Below are 19,652 nucleotides of genomic sequence, written 5' to 3' on the forward strand. Positions count from 1 at the left end.
TTTAGTTATCAGAAAGTTAAGACAATATAATGAGTTTCATTTGGAATATTTGTTGAAGAAAAAGAAAGAGAGAAAGATTTAAGGCATATGGTATGATAGAAGCTTTTGACCATTTACTCAATCATTTATGTAAATGGAACCTACATGATGTCGATATTTTTGTAATGTGTAGGCTTCACTCCCTAAAGGACCCACGTAATTATTTTAGAAAGATATATACAAGAAATGAGCAATTCAAAGTATTTTATTTTATTTTTATTGAGTTTTCTTAGGATGTCCCCTCTATGCACATGACAGTGACTATCCACCTTAGTTATATAAACTACAAACCCCTATTTTTGAGACATAATAAAAGAGATACAAAAAGCTTTCAAGAAGAAAGCAAAATTATTTCAAGGAGTAACAATTTGCAATGGCAAATAAAGGTATTTGATTGTAAACTGTAAACAATGCATTGTCACTCACTCCTTTAAGAGTATCAATTATCAAGTAATCATTTATAAACCATTTCGTTTGTGTGTCACAATATAACATTAACCATTTATGTGCATGTATCTCTCGACTAAAGTTATATATATGTATATATGTTAAATAATAGTAATATAAATATGAATAAAAAGGAGGGTTGAAAATGATGAAGGTGGTGGTGCAGAGAGGCCATAGAAAGAAAAACTAGCTGGCCAATTTACTCCCTGCAGAATCTGGCAATCTATTAGCCTTTCTTTAGATGGGACCTTCTTTGTGAGAGAAAGGGAGAAGAGAGAGAATAGTCTTCTCCATTAGATGGATCTGACTCACTGCTCCAAAAGATCACTCTCATTATTGAAAACACTTGTCAGTCCTTTTGGCCTCTGAGGACCTCCTACCGATCTTGTTTTGTCCTCTTGATTATAGAGTTCAGATGGGTGGCAATTAATTATCAGAAACTCCAGTTTAATTACAGACAATTCGTTTACATCTCAGTTGTATTAAAACAGTAGAAATTTGATGGAAATTAAGTTAAGTGATTTATTTCTCTAAAAACTTTTATATTTTCTTTGGGGTTTTTTAGGCAAAAAATTTCTTCATATATCTAGATGAAATTATTATCCAGAATACAAAATTGGTAAAAAAAAAAAAATGAACTTGAAAAGTAAAATTTTTTGGATCTGTGAAAATTGGACCTCGATTCGAGTATAATAATTTCGATGTCAGGATATTTATAATAAATTCTTTTTTCACATATGCTTTGTAACTCATGTATAAATACAGGTTTTTCTATTTTTGATATATCAAATTTAATTTAACATATAGATTATAATAGTTTTGATGTTAGGATATTAGATTTTATTTAACATATCATATAGATAATTTAACTAAATAAGAATTTTAGTAGTTTATATGTTTATGTGTTAATCAATCAAAAAAATTATATGTTTATTTGTTAATCAGTAAAAAAATTATGTTTTTTTGCGTATTTGATTCATATTTTTGGACGGATATGTGGAACCTAATATATCTTAATGTATACGTATATGTATATCAAATTTGTAAGTCGGATCTGGATATATCAAATTTGAGGATATATGATATGTTTTCATTTCTAAATGTATAAGCATCAGAACTCATTGCAATAAATTTAAATATATCACAATCTAGTCGAAGACAAACCGAGTGTATTATTCTCTTATCAAATATATTTTTGGGAATGACATAGTCTTATTTGATATGACAAGACATAGGATGGTATCTCTTCAATCTTAATTGCACTAATATATAATTATATAAAATGACAAAATATATGCTGTGATTGAACCAAATAGAAACATTTTGACCCATATAGGTTCTACTTACCTAGTGATCAATACTTGTGAACCTTTCATATAAACCCTACACAAAAGTTTGAGGAATTCTAACTTTTCTCGCATTAATATTAAAGTTTCTAGTTACATAATTGTACAGAACTTTACCACACAATTCATCTTTTAGTTATCAAAGTCTGTTTAAGCATAAATATGGATTGTGTTTTTGCTATGAATAGCAAAAAAGATGAAAGTTTAGAGATAAAATTTGGAAAATAAAAAGGAGACTGAGATAAAAGTACTGAAGAAACAAAATAGGGCCAAATCATTGTCCTTCTCCTTTGACCATTCCCCACCCTCCTCCCTCTCTCTCTCTCTCTCTCTCTCTCTCTCTCTCATCTCCATTTATTTATCTTTTCATTATTGTTAGAAGAACTATTATATACTTCCTTTCGATAAAACCAAAAGAAGGATTGAAGTAAAAGAAGACCACAAAAAGTATTATAATTTTTCTTTTCGGATTTTTATATATAAGATTGAATATTTGTGTGTGACAAATCTAACATTTCTATTTTCTATCATAAATTCGTAAATTTATCACGTATTCCAGTTAAAATTATGTCCAGTGAAGTTTCATGTTTAATCAGAATTGAGTCATATATAGATTTGTTCGAGGTTTTAACCATAAAAGTATCTGTAAAAATAGGGTAGCTTAGTTCTTTTGGTGTGCATTACATCATCATCAATTAGAAAATAGTTTTATTATTGATGATGATGGTCTTATTACTCATCACAATTAACAAATATGGTTTCATGCAGCAAAATAAAAGACGGCTAACGATTTTTTGCATACACTTTCACAATAAAAAACTTTACATGCATAATAAAAATGTATGATAGGCAGTTTTATCTACACCACATTCAAGGTTATATAATTTTTCCCTCACCACACAAAATATCAAAGAACAACGCAACCAACAGCTCACGACAAATTTCCTGTAAATTATGTAATAATTCAAACTTTAGGAGGATTGAAATCATTACTTGGTGTATAAGCAGTAAACCCTTGGTAAAACCAAGAATAAACAAAAGGACTTCAACCCAACTTTGTTTTGTTTTACATTATCCAAATCACATTTTCTGATTATACATTAAAAATATTTTAGGCGAAAATACATATCGATGTAACGATGTTGTTGATCATTTTTTTTGTCTGTAAATGCTCGTTGGTGTTAAGTTTTTGGATATATTAATGCGTAACTGAAAATTATATATCTAAATTTTATGAAAATTTTAAGTTGTTTCAAATTATTCAAAAGAATTCTCAAAATTTGGAGGAATCATTACTTGTGAATTTCTTTAACAAAAACAAAAAGGTATACAATTCGATTGTGCAATGTTTTACAAACTTTGTCAAAAAAATCAACAAAATTACAATAATGATCTGATGACTTATAAAACTTCTAGTTACAATCAACAATTCAGTATTGAATATCAATGTATAGAATTTGTTTATGCTTATTTGAGGTACGATCCAGTGGTAGTGTACAAAGAGCAGAAGGACAAGAAATAAAAGGATAGAAATAAAAGAGTTGTGTATAATAATAACAAGTTCGTTCTCATTCATTAATGATTGTTAAAGTCTCTGAATGGAGTTGTAAAAACAGATTGTACTATACCGGTCAAATCCGGTCCTACTCATTCTCATCCAACTCCCTTTGTATTTGTTTCTTCTTCTCTTCTTTATCACTCACATACTGATTTTCACAACTGTCCTGTCATTTTCTCGGTTTGATTTAGCCAAATTTAAGATGTCCAGGTTTATTATAATGTATTTCTGGACGAGGGAAACCACATGAATCTTCTTCTTAAGAACCAGCCCGACTCTGTTTCATTTCATCCATTGGCCCAGGAAGGAAACGCATGTCCATATCACATTCTTTTAAGTAACAACACTTTTAGTATGAAGAAGAGTCCAAATAAAAACAACTTGTACACCCATATGTTTAACAGAAACCAAACTTAGCCACCCTTATGAATTGCAGGAAGACGAGAATGAAAGAATCTATCACGTAAAAAGCAAACGAGCAAAATAATCACAACTTCAAAGCAATGTGTAGTGTACAAAAAGTTCAAGAGTCTCTCTCACTTGTAGAGTTTTTCCATGACATTCCTCAGCTTCATCACATCCACACCTACAATCTCTGCTTTCTTCACGCCGCCTTTGAAGAACTGTAGTGTTGGCTGCATTCAACATAATGCTCCATTAGATGGGCATATATAGATGCAGAACTAGTTCATGCTTGATCTTAGAATGTAAAGTAATCTTTAAAAGGAACAGAGGATGATGTTACCACAGCAGAGACATTTTGCTTCCCAATAGCATTTGTAAGACCGCCCTACAAAGATGCAAGGAAAGATATCTTGGTAAATGGAGCTTACAGTGATATTCATAAGAAGATAGCTTATTTCTGCGTGACTCAACAACAAAATTTCTCTACTACGCGACTTGACTTATGTCGTTTTTAAGAATGTGACATCAGTAACCAGTAGTTATAGCAAGCAGAGTGTAGCAATTTATCTCAGACTTTCCATTAGTTGAGATATTCATTTGGTTCTACATATCGACAATTTAAAAGGCTTTAGATAGCAGAAACTTGTAAAGCCTTTGACTATAAACAATGGTGGCTTTGGTCGCATGATGATACTCAATATAGACTTACAAAAGCCATTCTAGTGAACATAGATATTTAAATGCAACCATACCTCGTCAATGTCGACCTTATACGTTGTTACATCAGGATACTTATTACTGAGCTCCAATATTACAGGAGCGAGAAGCCTGCCTATAGTCAAACCACTAATACAAAAATTAATACCACCACTCCGTCTGTAAGATGTTAAATGCAGAACAAAAACTTGCTTTCAGGAAGGAAACTAAAAGCTTACAAGGTCCACACCAAGCAGCAGTGAAATAGAAAACTGATGGCAAAGATCCATCTGAACAATGTATACATCAAAAGAGAAGATAAAGCAACTAAATCATACTAAACCACTCGTATAGTTCTGAAGTAGATAACAAAGAAGAAACACAGGAAAATTTAATTTACCTCGAGCTTTGCTCAATGCACTGTTGAACTCCGCCTCCGATTTCAAAACTACAAAGCTGGATCTATCTAACATTTTCAAGTAGCAAGGATCAACAAAATCTCACACAAATAGAAAGGTATACTCATTACAAACAACATGATTAGCAGACTCAAGCTAAACACATTTTTTCTTTTACCAATTCAATCTCATTTCTCAGCAAATAAAACAATCACTTAGACCAATACCATCGATGCTCAACACTACACCAAATTCATGTATCTCTATACAAGAATAACCACAGAACCAAATTAAAATTTACCTTTTGCGGCAAAGCAAAAGCTACTTCGATCAGGAAGAGGAGTGTTTAAGAAGTTGAACTCAGTCGAAACGTAGATAGCGGAAGCAGCTAAGAAATAGTTTCTCCCAATCTGCAAAAAAAAAAAAAAAACAAACGAGGTTTGGGAATAGAATCAGAGATGGTCTCGATATAAAGATGTCCTTAAGACAAAGAGAAGTTGGAAAAAGAACCTGATGAAAATTAGACCATTGACTCTTCATCGTATGAACACACAACGAAGCTTCCGATTTCAAAGATCCCTCCTTTTTCGTCGATTTAGGGTTTCTTGAATTTTCCGATTTGTAAAGGTTTCTTCTTTTTTTTCCCTTCCACCAGCGTTCTCTCTCTCCCGCCGCGCACGGCGAAGTTGCGAAACTAAACAAATAAATAAATTACAAAATAACCCATACAAAAACCACAATTTCTAAATTAGCCCCGTCAAAACATAATACAAAGATATGACATCATTTTATAACTAACCGACGTCGTTTTGATTTTATTTGCCCGCGAAACGACTTTGTGAAGAAACGACACCGGTTTACGACGAAACCCGAAGAGTCTAAAAAAAGGCGAAGTCTTTGTCTTTGTCTTTGTCGTCAAACCCCATAAACCCTAGAACTTGAATCTTCTCCCCCGAAATGCAGTTTTTTGCGAGGTCACTATCGAAATCGATAAGACCTTCGTTGATATCAACTGCTACTAGACAATCGTGGGCTCTTTCTCAGCGATGTCATTCAACTTTTTCTGCGGGAAGTAGTAGCCGTACTCGCGGAGCTGAGAAATCGTCGGAGGAGTGGCCGAGACCGGCGGAGGTACCTTACCAACCCAAAATCGCGAATTCTATTGATTTGATTGGGTACGTTCACCAGCCAGTTCAGTGCGACTCTACAACCGATGGGAAGTTCTGGGCTGGAACAGTCATTTCCCATGAACCTTCTTCTGATTCCAAATCCGAGTCTGATTCATCTACTAATTTCTGGTTAGTCCTTTTTTTAAAAAAATTGTTTCTTTTTTTTGGTGTTTGAGAGTTTTTTTGCATGTTGGGTCTCAGAATTGAGTTAAAAGTTTAAGACTTTAAGCCATGATTTTGAATTTGGTGGGTTATGATTCTCAACTGTGTTGAATGTTATTGTAAAGTTTAAGACTTTAAGCCAAGATTTTGAATTGCAGTTTGAATTGTAGATTGGGGTTTTGTAAAGTTTAAGACTTTAAGCCATGATTCGTGTCAATCTTTTGCCTAAGCATTTCTACATGTCTGCTTAAAAAACGAGATTTGCTGGATTTTAGGTTGTTATGAAGTTGAAATTGCAATGCTATTTGTTAGGATTATGTATTTGGTATATTGTATTGATACGACATTTTGTTGGATTCTGTGAACCATTCAGGATTCCGTTACTGTTTGAAGGGGATTTAGCTCATACGGCTAACTCTTATTTGAAGAAAAACGATCGGGTTCATATTACAGGACAGATTTTAGGAGATGTGATTCAATCTGGAGCCAATTCTAAGCAAGCGTATGTTCAGATGTTTAAAAGCTTTCATGGTAGCTTTTCACATCAAGTAATGGTTCGTGATCTCCACTACATTGAAGGTTCTAAACCTTTACCAAAAGCTTTGCCAACGTTGGAGCAAAATGAAGGTGTGCTTAAGCATTCTGGTAAGCTTCTTTTACTGATATCTCCTAACGGGTTTGGGTATCTAAAACCTATGATGGCTCTAACCATGAATATTTGGTCTTTCTTGTTCTTAGCTAGCGTTAAAAAGGTAAGAGAATTTGGAAGTAATCGTTGGACTGATCTTGTTGATTATCCGAATGAATGGTTTGATTACCGGGAAAGCAAAGAGAATGGATCGGTAATTGAACTTGTCCTAGTGGTTCTATTTGTTACAATTCCGTGATCCATTTGTCAAAAAAGTTTCCTTTATTTCTTGATATCTCTCTGTCTACAGGTACATCCTAAACACCCTGATTTCAAGAAGAGAGACGGGAGTGAAGCGCTTTGGCTTAACCAAGCTCCCAAAGATATTTTGTCCGAGCTCAAAGATGTGAAGTTTGATATTCCAAATTACTTGAAACAACCAAAGGGTAAGGAAACAGTTTTCTTACCATTGAATCTCAAATACTCTCTGAATTGGAATGACAGCTAAACTTCTTTGTCTCTGACTCAGAAGATGCAATATCGAATTTTGTTTAACAATCTTGCTTCTGTAAAACATGTGAAGCCGGAGAGGAATCATGGAAGGACTTGGTGGGAAACATGAGTAATTGGTGGGACAATAGATTGAACAAGGTAAACAAAAAAAAAACTTTACCTCTTTAATCAAATCCTTTCTACATCTACTATAATAACATACCAATCATTCAAAAACTCAAATCCATGTAGAGAAACCCAAAATCGCCGGATTTTAAGCACAAAGAAACAGGTGTAGGTCTCTGGCTGAATGATTCTCCGAGCTGGGTGTTAGAAAGACTGCCTCCTCCAAAGAGCAAATGAAGAGACTGCATCTACGGAGAACTAGAGATGTTTTGACCAATGTTCATGTTGCGTCGCTCTAATATTTTTTTTGCCTTCTATGGATAGTTGAAATGTTGGTCATAGACGTTTTATCTTATGTGCATATATTAGAACATAGAGATTCTATCTTCAAGCAGAAAGAAACAGAGATGTTCTAGTTCTCTTCGGCTCATTTACTTAATTAAGTTATGGGCTTAGTCCAATTCGATTCCTTAAAAGACTAGCTTAATATTTATAATTGAATAGGGTTTATGCTTAGTGAAACAAGAAACTTTATAAAAGAACTATAAGACGTCGCAGTAAAACGACAAAGATCAACAGGAACGATTCGATGGGGAAAGTAACCTTACTTCATACGTTTGACATGTGGGATGTGGAAGATGCTGAGAAATATATAATGGTCGAAGATACGTTACTCATTAGAGGCAATATTCATACGGGTGAGATTATTTTTTGTACCTTACGAATGCGATGTAGGATACGGTATAACTTATGTTGTCTATTACGATCTCAAGAAGACTAAGCTTAGGTTTAGAAATGTTGCATTTGATTTAGGAACTCTCTGCTATGCTCTGTAATGAGAGTGCTATGCTCTTGTAAGGATATGAGAAACGTGAGGGCCAATTTTGCCTTTTACGGATATGAGAAACGTGGTAGTACTTATGTGTATAAATTGGAACAAAGAGTCTAGACCAGAGACATATGCATGGTGAAATTTTATTTTATTAATTACTGTCTTACAATTTGATGTTATAAAGATATTAGAAGTAAAGTCTCAAGAGTCCAACACTGATTCATGACTTCAAGTCTTTTATTCTTCATCTCTTCTATGCCTGCGCTTCCACCATGCATACAATGTAGAAACCATCCATTAACCTTTGTTTTTACAATATTTTAGGTCTTTCCAATTTTTTTTCTTAAGTTTGATACAAAGGGTTAACATTTCTTCAATAGTTACAGAAAATGGTAATAACTCATTAAAAATACTGTTTCTTTGACATTTTCTCAAAACTGTTAACTAAACTATTGTTTTCCTCTTGCTTATTGAAAAAAAAAAATATATACATACCTCAACGAAGTTTGTGACATCTACGGAAGCAATTCTGAAGGCATTTGATCGGAAGTGCACCGGTGGTGGCACATTCTTGAATACAATTTTCACGGCATTGAGCCAACGTCTCTCCATTGACAATATTCATTGCCATTACCATTACCACTGTCATCACAAACACAATTACAATAATCGAATTGCAATTTGCACCCATATCTTTTGCTTTTTTTGCTGCCTGTTTTTTTTTTTTTTTTTCCTTTGGTACTTTAATGAATAGTTTTTAGCTATCCTCTATTTATAATCCTTTCTGAAACTGTTACCTCTTCTCAGTATATTTTTCTTTGTCGCAGAATCTTTTTTTGGTCAAAGTTTCTCTATATCTAATTTTTGTTAATAACAACAAATCAGGGAAAAAGGAAAATGAATCTTTTCTTTGTGGCAGAATCTTTTCTTGGTCAAAGTTTCTTTTATTCTTATTTCTGTTAATACAAATTCATTTTGTACATTGTTTCTTTCTCTTTAGAGGAATTTTTTGTTATATGATTTTAATGGATTTGGAAATCCAAACAAAATCATTTGTTATTGAATCATTAATTTTAAAATACTTATCAAAATTATGTGTTATTGGTTTTCTGATTTACAAAAATTTTTTAAAATCTCATATTATTCATTTAATGATATATTTTTGAATTTCAAAATCTAAATCACGTTTTAAATGTTTTTTTTATATCATAAATAGATTTGAATGAGTAAAATAAAAGAATACAATCCAACAACAGCCCCTTAGTCAATGTGAGACTTTGGGAAAAAAAAAAAATGAAAACATATCGAAAATGATTATTGTCAGAAGTGGGGTTTGAACCCACGCCCTCTTACGAGGACCAGAACTTGAGTCTGGCGCCTTAGACCACTCGGCCATCCTGACTTTCTTGTGGTTCTTCATAAATAAAAATAAATAACATCTTATGAAAATTATGTAATCAAGCAAAACGTGTGGGGCTTTAACGAAATATTTCAGAAGAACGTTCCTTTTCTTATAAATACAAAAGAGTAAACCTTAAAGATAAAAAAATAAAACAGAGAAGATCGCAGAAGAAAGAAATCGAGAAAACAAAAACGCTTGAGGTGCCAATAGAAACCCTAGCGAGCGGAGGAGGGACGAACGAGACTTTGAGAGACGGGAGCTTTCGATTTCGATTAGATTTGAGATCATCAATCCCGTGAAATCAAAAATACATAGGAGAAAGGTTTAGTGATGGGTAAGAAGAAGAAGAGAGCGACGGAGAAGGTGTGGTGTTATTACTGCGATAGAGAGTTTGATGATGAGAAGATTCTGGTGCAGCATCAGAAAGCTAAGCACTTTAAGTGCCATGTCTGTCATAAGAAGCTTTCTACAGCTAGTGGCATGGTGATTCATGTCCTTCAGGTTCATAAAGAGAATGTTTCAAAGTATGTGCCTTTTTTTTGGTTTTTACCCTTTCCCCTTATGGCTCCTTTTTGTGTATTGGGTTGATTTGGATATTAGGGTTGATGCCTCTATGATCTTGTTCGGTATGATCATCTTTTGGTTAATGGTAAATGTCCTAATTGACTGCTCCTTTGTGGTTTGAATCGGTTGAATGTGGATGTTTTTTGGGAAATTAGTGAATTTGAATCTTTTTTGGATTAGGTCTTGAAGGGGTTTGGTTAATTTCATACGTATCTGCTGGTCATAAACCCTGATTTCTGTGTAGGAAAGGAACAATCTTTTGCTTGATAGGTTGTCTAGGCATAACTGAAGGGGGTATTGTAGTAGCTTTTAATGTGTTTGCATGTTGAATTTGGAATTTGATTTGTTTTTTTCCCCTTTGGTTCGTTTAGTTGAATTTTGAGACCTCGGTATTATCAACTCAGTTCTTGTAAATGTTGTTTTTCATCTGATTTGGTTAGGGAACCCTTTCAGTTCCATACCTTGTGTTTGCAGAGATGCACTATTATATAGGTCCCTCTTTGTTTGATTCCATGACACAACTAACTTTGATATCTTTTAAATTTTTCACACCAGGGTTCCTAATGCTAAAACCGGTCGAGATTCAACCGATATTGAAATATATGGAATGCAAGGAATTCCACCCGATGTCTTGGCTGCTCATTACGGGGAAGAAGGTAAGGAGCTGAGATGATTGTTTACATTATTGGCCATCGATTTAGAGAAGTAATGTAAGTAGTATGTCTGTCACTTCGCCAAGTGCTATGGGTTCATTGCATCTAATGGTCATAAACTCGTTCTTATTTTGATGCGGCTTTTTGTCTTTTTAAAGTTATTAAATTTTTTTTGTTGTGCTGGTTTGTTTCATATGGACATATGGTACCTTTTGAACTGAACTCATGTTTTCTGCAGAGGAAGAGCCTCCAGCAAAAGCTGCAAAAGTCGAAATTCCTTCTACGCCTCTTGGTGGTGTAGTTCCTAGACCATATGGAATGGGATATCCGCCTCAACAAATGCCTGGCGTTGTGCGACCAATGTATGTACTTTTAACGCTATTCTCTCTCTATCGCTGTTACTTGTTGAGTTTGCAGATGCTGTCTTTGTTTGGTTCTCTTGCTCCTTTTGGTTTCCTGGTCCTAAAATTTGTTGCACCCAAAATGATGCGAAAGGTTATTGGTTTCTTTAGCTTCTTCCTGTCCTAGACCTTTTATAAGTTTGTTCCTCTATATAAGACCACTATAACACCTGTAGTATACATTTTTCGAAGTAGATCTTTATTTAAGATTGCACTCAACCAAATATGACCCATAAGGTTCTTACTTTCCGTAACTTGTTCTCGGGATTTTCCAAGATAGAACAATCATTCTTTCCTTCCTCTTCAAGACCACAATAACACCTGTATCTAAGATATTGTAATATCTATAGCTACTGACCATGATATATAATTTCGTGTCAGCAGGTATTATCCCGGTGCTACTATGCGTCCTCCTGGACCTGTATGGCCTATGCCGCCTCCTCGCCCACAACAATGGTATCCGCAAAATCCAGCGGTTTCTGTACCTCCAGCTGCTCATTTAGGGTATCGACCACAACCACTTTTTCCTGTTCAAAATATGGAGATGACGCTGCCAACCTCAGCTCCTGTAGTACAACCTTCACCAATGACTGGAGTTACACCTCCTGGGATTCCTTCATCATCACCTGCAATGCCGGTTCCTCAACCTCTGTTCCCTGTTGTGAATAACAGCATTCCTTCTCAAGCTTCACCATTTTCTACTCCTCTGCCTGTTGGTGGGGCTCAGCAACCGTCTCATGCAGATGCTTTAGGATCAGTAAATGCTTATCCGCCTAACAATTCTATCCCAGGTTCAATCTTAAGTTCTTAGAGTCATTGGCTTACATTTGGTTTAGTCAAAACACCAGCTAATATCTTTATCATGTTGTGTTGCAATAGGTGGGACTAATTCTCATTCTTATGCCTCTGGTCCAAACACCAGTGGTCCTTCAATTGGTCCACCTCCAGTAATTGCAAATAAAGCTCCTAGCAATCAGCCTAATGAGGTCTATCTTGTATGGGATGATGAAGCGATGTCTATGGTTAGTTTATTTCTTTACATCATGTTGGAATGGTATGAATTGGGAAATTGCGAGTAATGAACCGTTTGTTTTTAATCTGACGCAATGTGTCTGTATCTTCAGGAGGAAAGAAGAATGTCCTTACCGAAATACAAAGTGCACGATGAAACCAGCCAGGTAAGTTCTGATTTGCCCTTTTTAAAGTTAAGAAGAGTTTGCTTTTGCACGTCTAACCCAATCGGTAGGCTTTATTTATGCTTCTCCATTCCAGATTCTATTGTTTCTGTGCTAAGAGGTACCACCATATCATTCAGTGTATAATTTTATTCCCTTAGAATATGATAAGAAGTACTTAGGAAAGAACTTAAGCATTTAGAATCATTAATGTTCAGAAGGTATCATTAGTAGCTTCCAATAGTACTAGCAATAGGTAGTAAAGAAAATCACCTGTATCTGTTTGTTTTTCATTATGTATCTCCTGTCTTTTGTATTGTATAAAAAATGTGGTGATTGGTTCCACAAGATCATACTCTACAGGTTTGGTTTCAAACCCAGGTCAGCTCTTTTTATATTCTTAACTTTGCAAAGCTTGGTACCTTTGCACAATCACGACCTTGGGAGACCATAAAGAAAAAAACTTGTTTTAAGTCTTTCATAATAAAGCATCCAACTTTTTTAACTCAGAACCAAGTTTGGTAATTGTTGCAGATGAACTCGATAAATGCAGCCATAGACAGACGAATCTCAGAGAGTAGGCTTGCTGGGCGGATGGCGTTTTAGATTTCAGCACCAAACAAAACCAAACCTGTGGCGAAGATAAAAGGCGATAAGGATGGGGCTTTGTTACTACAACTCTTCTCACTCACTTTTGTTCAGATTTTCAGAAGCTGAATTTATGATCTGACTTAAAGCTGTTACTTTCTGTTGTATTCTTTTAGCTAAGGTGAGTTAGTTTACCATTGCATTGTTTTAGGGATCACAGAGATGTTTCTCTCCAAGAGTTTGAGTCTTTCTTTCTTTTTATGTCCTTGGGAGACTTCAAGAACCTTGGTCTCTTTTTGTTCTTATATAATACAGATTCACCAAAAGTGTTTGCATCGTATTTTTAGATACTTAAAATGGAAGTTCAATAATTCATTCCATTAACGGTATATGCAAGCCTCTGTAACACACGATTAAAATGGAAGTCTGTTTTACAAACAGACACATGAAACCTCAAAATAGGGAATACCTCAAAATTTATCGAATACCAACGTTAGGGGTGAAAAATGGGATTTCTCAAAAATGAAGGGGTCTATCTGTAAATATTTAGTTACTTTCTTACACCATTTTCATTTTCCCCAAAACATCAAAACCTCTAAAACCCTCGAAGCCTCTCTCTCTTCAAATCTGTATACTTGTTCGAGATCGCTGCTTGCTTCGCCATTGTTGGAAAAATGAAAGCTTTTAGATCTCTTCGACTACTAATTTCCATCTCACGAGCAACGACGACAGCACCTTGTAAGCCCCACCAGACTCAGAACTTTCTCCGCCGGCTTTACTCAGCGCAGCCGAATCTTGACGAACCCACTTCCGTCAACGAAGACGGATCAAGCAGCGACTCTGTTTTCGATAGCAGCCAGTACCCAATCGAAGATTCACCTGGAGACTCAGTGAAAAAGCCCAAGCAAGCTACTTGGGATAAAGGGTACAGGGAAAGAGTCAACAAAGCCTTCTTTCAAAACTTGGCCGAGAAAGGTAAAGTGAAAGTTGCAGAAGAAGAAGATGATGATGATGAGGATAGTATTGATAGTTCGAGGATTCTCGCCAAGGCTCTCTTAGAGGCTGCGTTGGAGTCACCTGATGAAGAGCTTGGTGAAGGTGAGGTTAGAGAAGAAGATCAGAAGTCGCTTAATGTCGGCATCATCGGTCCACCAAACGCAGGGAAATCGTCGCTTACTAATTTCATGGTTAGATATTTCTGCTCGGATCTTTTGTGAAATCGATTGAGACATCATGTTATATGTTTTGTTTTACATTCTGGATCCTAAAGTTGAGGTTTTTAAAGTTGGTTGTATCTTTCTACTGCCCCTCTTGTTGAGAATCTTGCTTACTGTTGTTTCGTTATGTCTAAGTGTAGGTTGGAACAAAGGTTGCGGCTTCTTCAAGGAAGACTAACACAACGACTCATGAAGTGTTAGGAGTATTGACAAAAGGGGATACACAAGTCGTAAGTTTTCTCTTATGTATCTGTTGTTTATGTACACTACTCGTTATGGTTAAGTTTGGAGATTAACATATTATTTTCTGCAACCATTTGTTGATTGAAATTGTTTAAATTTGTGAACCTTGCAGTGTTTCTTTGATACTCCTGGTCTGATGCTTAAGAAAAGCGGATATGGTTACAAAGACATCAAGGCTCGTGTGCAAAATGCTTGGACTTCTGTTGACCTGTTTGATGTCCTCATTGTTATGTTTGATGTCCATAGGCATCTCATGAGGTTAGTCATTTACTCGTTTCTATACTTAATTAGCTTCGTATAAGTTATATTTCGTAACGGAGAGTAGTATAGTTATGAGCATCATCAAGTGGGGTATCTTATGGTGGACTTATTGTTACTAGCTTCTCTGTTTCGATATCTTGTTCATCATCCATAAGCTTGAGAACCATAAACCGATGGAAACATGCATCTATTTCTTTCGTTAGAAAATGGACTCATGACTGTAATTTTGCATTACTGGGAAGTAGAAATAGAGTTCTCTCAGACTTATTTCGCAGTTTGTGAATTCTGTTTTTTGTTTGATGTATATAGTCCCGATTCAAGAGTTGTACGTTTGATCAAATTCATGGGCGAAGAAGAAAATCCGAAACAAAAGCGCATTTTATGTATGAATAAAGTTGATTTGGTTGAGAAGAAGAAAGATCTATTAAAGGTTGCTGAGGAGTTCCAAGAGCTTCCGGCATATGAAAGGTAAATATATATTCCTGACTTAGTTTTAAAACAATGAATGGGAAAGTCTAATGAATTGACTGAAAACAAATGTGCTTTTTTTGTTTTCTGTTTGGTGTTCTAGGTACTTCATGATATCCGGACTTAAGGGATCTGGAGTTAAAGATCTTACCCAATATCTAATGGATCAGGCAGTTAAAAAACCATGGGAAGAAGATGCTTTCACCATGAGTGAAGAAGTCTTGAAGAACATTTCTCTTGAAGTTGTTAGGGAGAGATTACTAGACCATGTTCATCAGGTAATAATAATACAACCTCGACTAGTATAATCTTCTGTATCGGTCTTCGTCTATTCCAAGATGACTAATTACAGAATTGATTGAAACAAATTGTAGGAAATCCCATATGGCGTGGAGCATCGTCTAGTGGATTGGAAAGAGCTGCGTGATGGGTCTCTCAGAATTGAACAGCATCTCATCACTCCTAAACTTAGCCAACGCAAGATTCTTGTAGGCAAGGGCGGTTCAAAGATTGGGTAAGAGCATACAAGATCTCAGGATTAGTTCATAAATTCATTATTTTGGTTAATCGATGACTCAGAGGATGATATTTTTGCGATGATGTTAAATCTTGCAGGAGGATAGGAATAGAAGCCAATGAAGAGCTCAGGAGAATAATGAACCGCAAAGTTCATCTCATTCTCCAGGTAAAGCTCAAGTGAAACCATTCCTCCAAGACATGTTTTTGAGTTTGATGGATTTAGGATTGGTTTGTACGCAATCAGATATCTGTCTGTATATGGTGTTGTCAAAGATCAAACATTTGACATTAGAAATATAAACTTACTACAAACAGACAGCAATAAGATAAAAGCAACAGAGTTTTGAGAAAACAACAAGCAGTCTTAACGCCAGAAGTGGTAATGACACGTAGTCTCTTATAACTAAAAACTAGAAAGTCCTAACAGACTCCGGGATACGGAAGTGTTAACTGATCAAGAAGACTAACCACCGGTGTAGTAAGTACCGGGTCATAAGCTAAACCCTGCAACACCTCTCCGTCTGAGCCGCCTGAACCACTGCTACCACCGCCGGTGTAAGGACACGGAGGGACCCACAACCAGCTTTTTCTCACCATATCAAACAGCAGCTGCAACGAGGTTCCTTTTAAGACAATCATTACAAACTCTTGATTTCCGACACACTCGAATCCTTTTCCACCTTCTTCGGCTGCAAACTGTGTGTAGAGCGGCTGAGGCATCCGTTCGATCTCGACCCACGTGGCGTTGTCTTGCTGCAAACTCCAAAGCCTAAGGCTTTTGGGAACGTTAAGCTTGCTCTTCTCGACGGCTGCTACGAGAATAAGCTTCCCTTGGCTCTCTAACAAGCTTGGCGATCGGAGAAACCTCCTCATCGGAGCTTGAATCTTGATCCACCGGTTTCCAGTGACCTCATAGCACAAAACGCTGAAAGGGCTATAGTTCATACAGTAAAACTTGCCTTGCACGTAAACCATCTTACCAGATTCCAAGCTACAAAGCCGTGGCAAAGAAGAAGTCATTTCCCAGAGGGAGAAGAATCCGCCGGCATCAACATGGAAACTCTCCGAGGAGAGGTTTTTCACGGCGTAAGGAGATATGAGATCATCTCCGGCGACAGTAACATCAATAGAGGTCGGAGTTACTGAGAGACCTATGGAAGGGAAAAGCCTTGGCCTTGAAATTGGTGGCAACTGACTCACGGATCCAACAAGAGGGTTGCATAAGAGAATAGTTTTAAGACCAGCTCCTTCAGAGACCCAACTCACTAACCCTCCTGATGATCCTGAAGGATAAAACCCTGAAGGGATATAAGCAAAAGAGAGACGGTACCATCTGATTTCATGAGGATCAAACAAAAAGCCTTCAGCTTTATTGGAATCATCATCGTTTCTTCCGCCTCCTCCTCTTTTGTAAACGTAGCTCTTTAGGGTTTTGTGTTTGAAGAAGAGGAAACAGTTGTGTCGGAGACGAAGCAGTTGTAGATATATCTCGAGGAAAGCGTTGGAGAAGAGTAGACTGTAGAATCTCTTGCAGACGCAACGTGTCCGGAAAAACGCCGGAGGTGGAAGAAAAGCGATGATGCGGTCAAGAAGAGGAGGTGGTAACTTGCTCCAAATCCGACCGTCCATCCATTGACCGGAGCTCGAGTCTGTGGTGGTGCTCGTGGTTGTGCTACTGTTGCTGCTACTGGTGAAGGTGTAAGAGAAAGGTAAGGTCAAAGATGGGTTATTGATGAACACATTTGTATCCATTTTAATGTTTAGAGTTTGAAAAGTGAAAAGATTGGGTGACAATGGATCTGGGGTTTTGTTCGTGTTGGGAATATGTGAAAGGGGAGATTTTAATCTGTAGGGTTTTGGTAAAAGTTATGCAAAACCCATTGTAGGAAAAGAGGCAAAGATCATATGTATAGGTTTTGAAGAAAGAAGATACAAAGGAGACAAAAGTGTTTGGTCTTTCTCTGTGCTTCTTGCATGGGTTTTTGATATGTTCTTGACTTCAATAGAGTAAAGTGGCATATGATATATAACTTATATATATATATATATATAGAACCTTTGGTATATAAAAAACAAACAAAAAACATATATTTTGAATCTTTGATTGAGAAAAAAAAAAAAGAAAATCGTGTCACACCAACAAGTACATAAATAAATATATATATTTTCTTCTATATATATACTTTTTTGCATTAGAAATAAATGTTTATATTATATTAACTCAAATTCTTTAATCTCTTATAATACTATTGTTTTTTTTTTTCTAACGTTTGTAGCCTTCTTACACACGTTTTCGGTTTGTGTGTTAACAAAATAAAAAAATATATATATATATATAGGTAAAAAAGAAAAATTATTGGGTTCACTTTATTCATCCTCTCGTAACTAACTAATCAAAATACAACAAAACGCCATGTCATATCATATTAATAAAATATATCAAAAATAAAATGAAAAGACAAAACAAATTAAGGAAACAAATTTTGTAGATTTTTTAATAAGGAAATTATGTCGGTTTGGGTTTATAAAAGAATGGTTAGAGTGTAGATTTTACGGTTAAACAAAATTATATGTCGATTTGAGTTTACAAAAGAGTGATTAGGGTATAGATTTTATAATTAAACAAAATTATATGTCGGTTTGGATTTACAAAATAGTGGTTATGGTTTAGATTTTATAATTATAACGAAATTATATGTCGGTTTGGGTTTACAAAAGAGTGGTTAGGGTTTAGGATTTATATTTTACATTCAAACAAATTTATATGTCAGTTTGGATTTATAAAAGAGTGGTTAGGGTTTAGATTTTACAATTAAAGAAAATTAAATGTCGGTTTGAATTTATAAAAGAGTGGTTAGGGTTTAGATTTTACAATTAAACAAAATATTTCAATTTGGGTTTATAAAAGAGTGGTTAGGGTTTAAATTACACAATTAAACAAAATTATATGTCGGTTTGGGTTTATAATTAGATTTAGATATTATAATTAAAAACTATAATATAATGTTTAAAATTAATAACTTTAAAATTGAATGATATACATATTTTGGTTCTTTAATTAAAAATTTGTTTCCTTAATTAAGAGGGGATGAATAAGAGAGGTTCACAAAAAAAAATCAATATGAATAAGAGAGGGGTGAACCCAAAAATTGTCCAGTAAAAAATCAGTTGATATGTTGTGATATATACATATTGAAGGAAAAAAAGACTAAACCTGGTCAAGTGGCCAAGAGAAGAAAATAGGTTTAACTCCAATAGTCTAAACTCTAAACTTCTCAAGAAGTTTGGATATCATGATATAAATTCCAAAGTGTGTTTTATAGATAGGTACCGAATGTACTTTGTAATAATTCGAAGTTCGTACCACAGATATATCAGAGTAATTAAGTAAAGGCAAAGCAAACCTAGAACATCAACAACCGCAACCACATCTCCATCCAAAAGCCTTGTTATGAGTTACTAAGTTAAAACCAATTAGCACAGTTTGGTGATAATAATTGGCTAACAATTTGTTTGTATATGTGTGTGTGGGTAAACGTCAATACGGTGGCAGAAGAAGTGATGGTTCTTAAAGTTGAGAGCTTCTAGAGTGATCTTGTCAATTGCCAGCATCGAAATTATTAATTCGGAGACTACTCCAAATACTTTTCACACTCGATCACATCTTCATCTTCTTTTTCATTTTTGTCTCTAATTTTGTAATACACAACTTTTTTTATCTTAAACTACATGCACGCTTCTCATATTTTCATGGTGGTCAGACAAATTGTACTGGATGGAGATCAACCCAAGACAACCAGAGATTACAAGATCACACAATTGGTTTAATTAGGATTACTTTGTTTGTGAATATTTGTGATTCA

At 35.3% G+C, this 19,652-nt stretch overlaps 4 protein-coding genes, 1 long non-coding RNA gene, 1 other non-coding gene and 1 pseudogene across 9 annotated transcripts; 3 read left to right on the top strand and 4 right to left on the bottom strand.

The window, feature by feature from the left end:
* Window positions 1-3,721: 3,721 nt before the first annotated feature.
* Window positions 3,722-5,695, bottom strand: LOC104741717 (thioredoxin O2, mitochondrial). Of its 2 annotated transcripts, none has more exons than XR_015579681.1 (7): window positions 5,400-5,633; window positions 5,191-5,299; window positions 4,892-4,957; window positions 4,731-4,781; window positions 4,548-4,641; window positions 4,136-4,180; window positions 3,722-4,025 (listed from the first exon to the last, which is right to left on the bottom strand). XR_015579681.1 is itself a non-coding variant. In XM_010462621.3 (7 exons), the coding sequence occupies exons 1-7, from the start codon at window positions 5,427-5,429 to the stop codon at window positions 3,927-3,929; spliced, it is 480 nt and encodes a 159-aa protein (XP_010460923.1). In that variant the 5' UTR covers window positions 5,430-5,695; the 3' UTR covers window positions 3,722-3,926. The 2 variants fall into 2 exon arrangements, 1 of the variants encoding a protein (XP_010460923.1); XM_010462621.3 differs by having other exon boundaries at window positions 4,548-4,627; window positions 5,400-5,695.
* A 15-nt stretch (window positions 5,696-5,710) lies between these two features.
* On the top strand, window positions 5,711-7,942 carry LOC147928244 (protein OSB4, chloroplastic-like). The gene is made up of 6 exons (XM_087483668.1): window positions 5,711-6,187; window positions 6,594-6,865; window positions 6,959-7,062; window positions 7,159-7,294; window positions 7,432-7,499; window positions 7,593-7,942. The coding sequence occupies exons 1-6, from the start codon at window positions 5,847-5,849 to the stop codon at window positions 7,701-7,703; spliced, it is 1,032 nt and encodes a 343-aa protein (XP_087339794.1). The 5' UTR covers window positions 5,711-5,846; the 3' UTR covers window positions 7,704-7,942.
* A 485-nt stretch (window positions 7,943-8,427) lies between these two features.
* Window positions 8,428-9,046, bottom strand: LOC147928245 (uncharacterized). Its single transcript, XR_015579682.1, has 2 exons — window positions 8,794-9,046; window positions 8,428-8,557 (listed from the first exon to the last, which is right to left on the bottom strand). It is a non-coding gene; the product is annotated as an uncharacterized LOC147928245 (long non-coding RNA).
* A 570-nt stretch (window positions 9,047-9,616) lies between these two features.
* TRNAL-CAA (transfer RNA leucine (anticodon CAA)) lies at window positions 9,617-9,700 on the bottom strand. The gene has a single exon. It is a non-coding gene; the product is annotated as a tRNA-Leu (tRNA).
* Window positions 9,701-9,817: 117 nt separating this feature from the next.
* LOC104741720 (protein SUPPRESSOR OF FRI 4) lies at window positions 9,818-13,407 on the top strand. 2 transcript variants are annotated; one of them, XM_010462624.3, is made up of 7 exons: window positions 9,818-10,224; window positions 10,820-10,920; window positions 11,156-11,279; window positions 11,703-12,109; window positions 12,198-12,340; window positions 12,443-12,496; window positions 13,028-13,407. In XM_010462624.3, the coding sequence occupies exons 1-7, from the start codon at window positions 10,031-10,033 to the stop codon at window positions 13,097-13,099; spliced, it is 1,095 nt and encodes a 364-aa protein (XP_010460926.2). In that variant the 5' UTR covers window positions 9,818-10,030; the 3' UTR covers window positions 13,100-13,407. The 2 variants fall into 2 exon arrangements, with proteins under 2 accessions (XP_010460926.2, XP_010460925.2); XM_010462623.3 differs by having other exon boundaries at window positions 9,844-10,224; window positions 12,443-13,407.
* On the top strand, window positions 13,397-16,141 carry LOC104741721 (GTP-binding protein ERG). The gene is made up of 7 exons (XM_010462625.3): window positions 13,397-14,268; window positions 14,439-14,528; window positions 14,654-14,799; window positions 15,112-15,270; window positions 15,374-15,548; window positions 15,645-15,784; window positions 15,886-16,141. The coding sequence occupies exons 1-7, from the start codon at window positions 13,756-13,758 to the stop codon at window positions 15,968-15,970; spliced, it is 1,308 nt and encodes a 435-aa protein (XP_010460927.1). The 5' UTR covers window positions 13,397-13,755; the 3' UTR covers window positions 15,971-16,141.
* LOC104741722 (protein UNUSUAL FLORAL ORGANS pseudogene) lies at window positions 16,062-17,662 on the bottom strand (annotated as a pseudogene). Its single transcript, XR_015579680.1, has one exon. The product of XR_015579680.1 is annotated as a protein UNUSUAL FLORAL ORGANS pseudogene (transcript).
* Window positions 17,663-19,652: the final 1,990 nt, after the last annotated feature.

The sequence above is a fragment of the Camelina sativa genome, chromosome 14 (genome assembly GCF_030686135.1).
Source record: "Camelina sativa cultivar CO46 ecotype springtype chromosome 14, ASM3068613v1".
Taxonomy (NCBI): Eukaryota; Viridiplantae; Streptophyta; class Magnoliopsida; order Brassicales; family Brassicaceae; genus Camelina; species Camelina sativa.

Bases quoted from the DNA above. Each gene is read 5' to 3' on its own strand.
- LOC104741717 (XM_010462621.3), bottom strand. From the start codon at position 5,429: ATGAAGAGTCAATGGTCTAATTTTCATCAG. The intron at 4,181-4,547 runs GTATGGTTGCAT...GCATCTTTGTAG, and splicing joins ATAAGGTCGACATTGACGAG to GGCGGTCTTACAAATGCTAT. The intron at 4,026-4,135 runs GTAACATCATCC...TGTTGAATGCAG, and splicing joins AGCAAAATGTCTCTGCTGTG to CCAACACTACAGTTCTTCAA.
- LOC147928244 (XM_087483668.1), top strand. From the start codon at position 5,847: ATGCAGTTTTTTGCGAGGTCACTATCGAAATCGATAAGACCTTCGTTG. The intron at 6,866-6,958 runs GTAAGCTTCTTT...TCTTGTTCTTAG, and splicing joins AGGTGTGCTTAAGCATTCTG to CTAGCGTTAAAAAGGTAAGA. The intron at 7,500-7,592 runs GTAAACAAAAAA...AAATCCATGTAG, and splicing joins GGGACAATAGATTGAACAAG to AGAAACCCAAAATCGCCGGA.
- LOC104741720 (XM_010462623.3), top strand. From the start codon at position 10,031: ATGGGTAAGAAGAAGAAGAGAGCGACGGAGAAGGTGTGGTGTTATTAC. The intron at 10,921-11,155 runs GTAAGGAGCTGA...TGTTTTCTGCAG, and splicing joins TGCTCATTACGGGGAAGAAG to AGGAAGAGCCTCCAGCAAAA. The intron at 12,341-12,442 runs GTTAGTTTATTT...CTGTATCTTCAG, and splicing joins ATGATGAAGCGATGTCTATG to GAGGAAAGAAGAATGTCCTT.
- LOC104741721 (XM_010462625.3), top strand. From the start codon at position 13,756: ATGAAAGCTTTTAGATCTCTTCGACTACTAATTTCCATCTCACGAGCA. The intron at 14,800-15,111 runs GTTAGTCATTTA...TGATGTATATAG, and splicing joins GTCCATAGGCATCTCATGAG to TCCCGATTCAAGAGTTGTAC. The intron at 15,271-15,373 runs GTAAATATATAT...TTGGTGTTCTAG, and splicing joins GAGCTTCCGGCATATGAAAG to GTACTTCATGATATCCGGAC.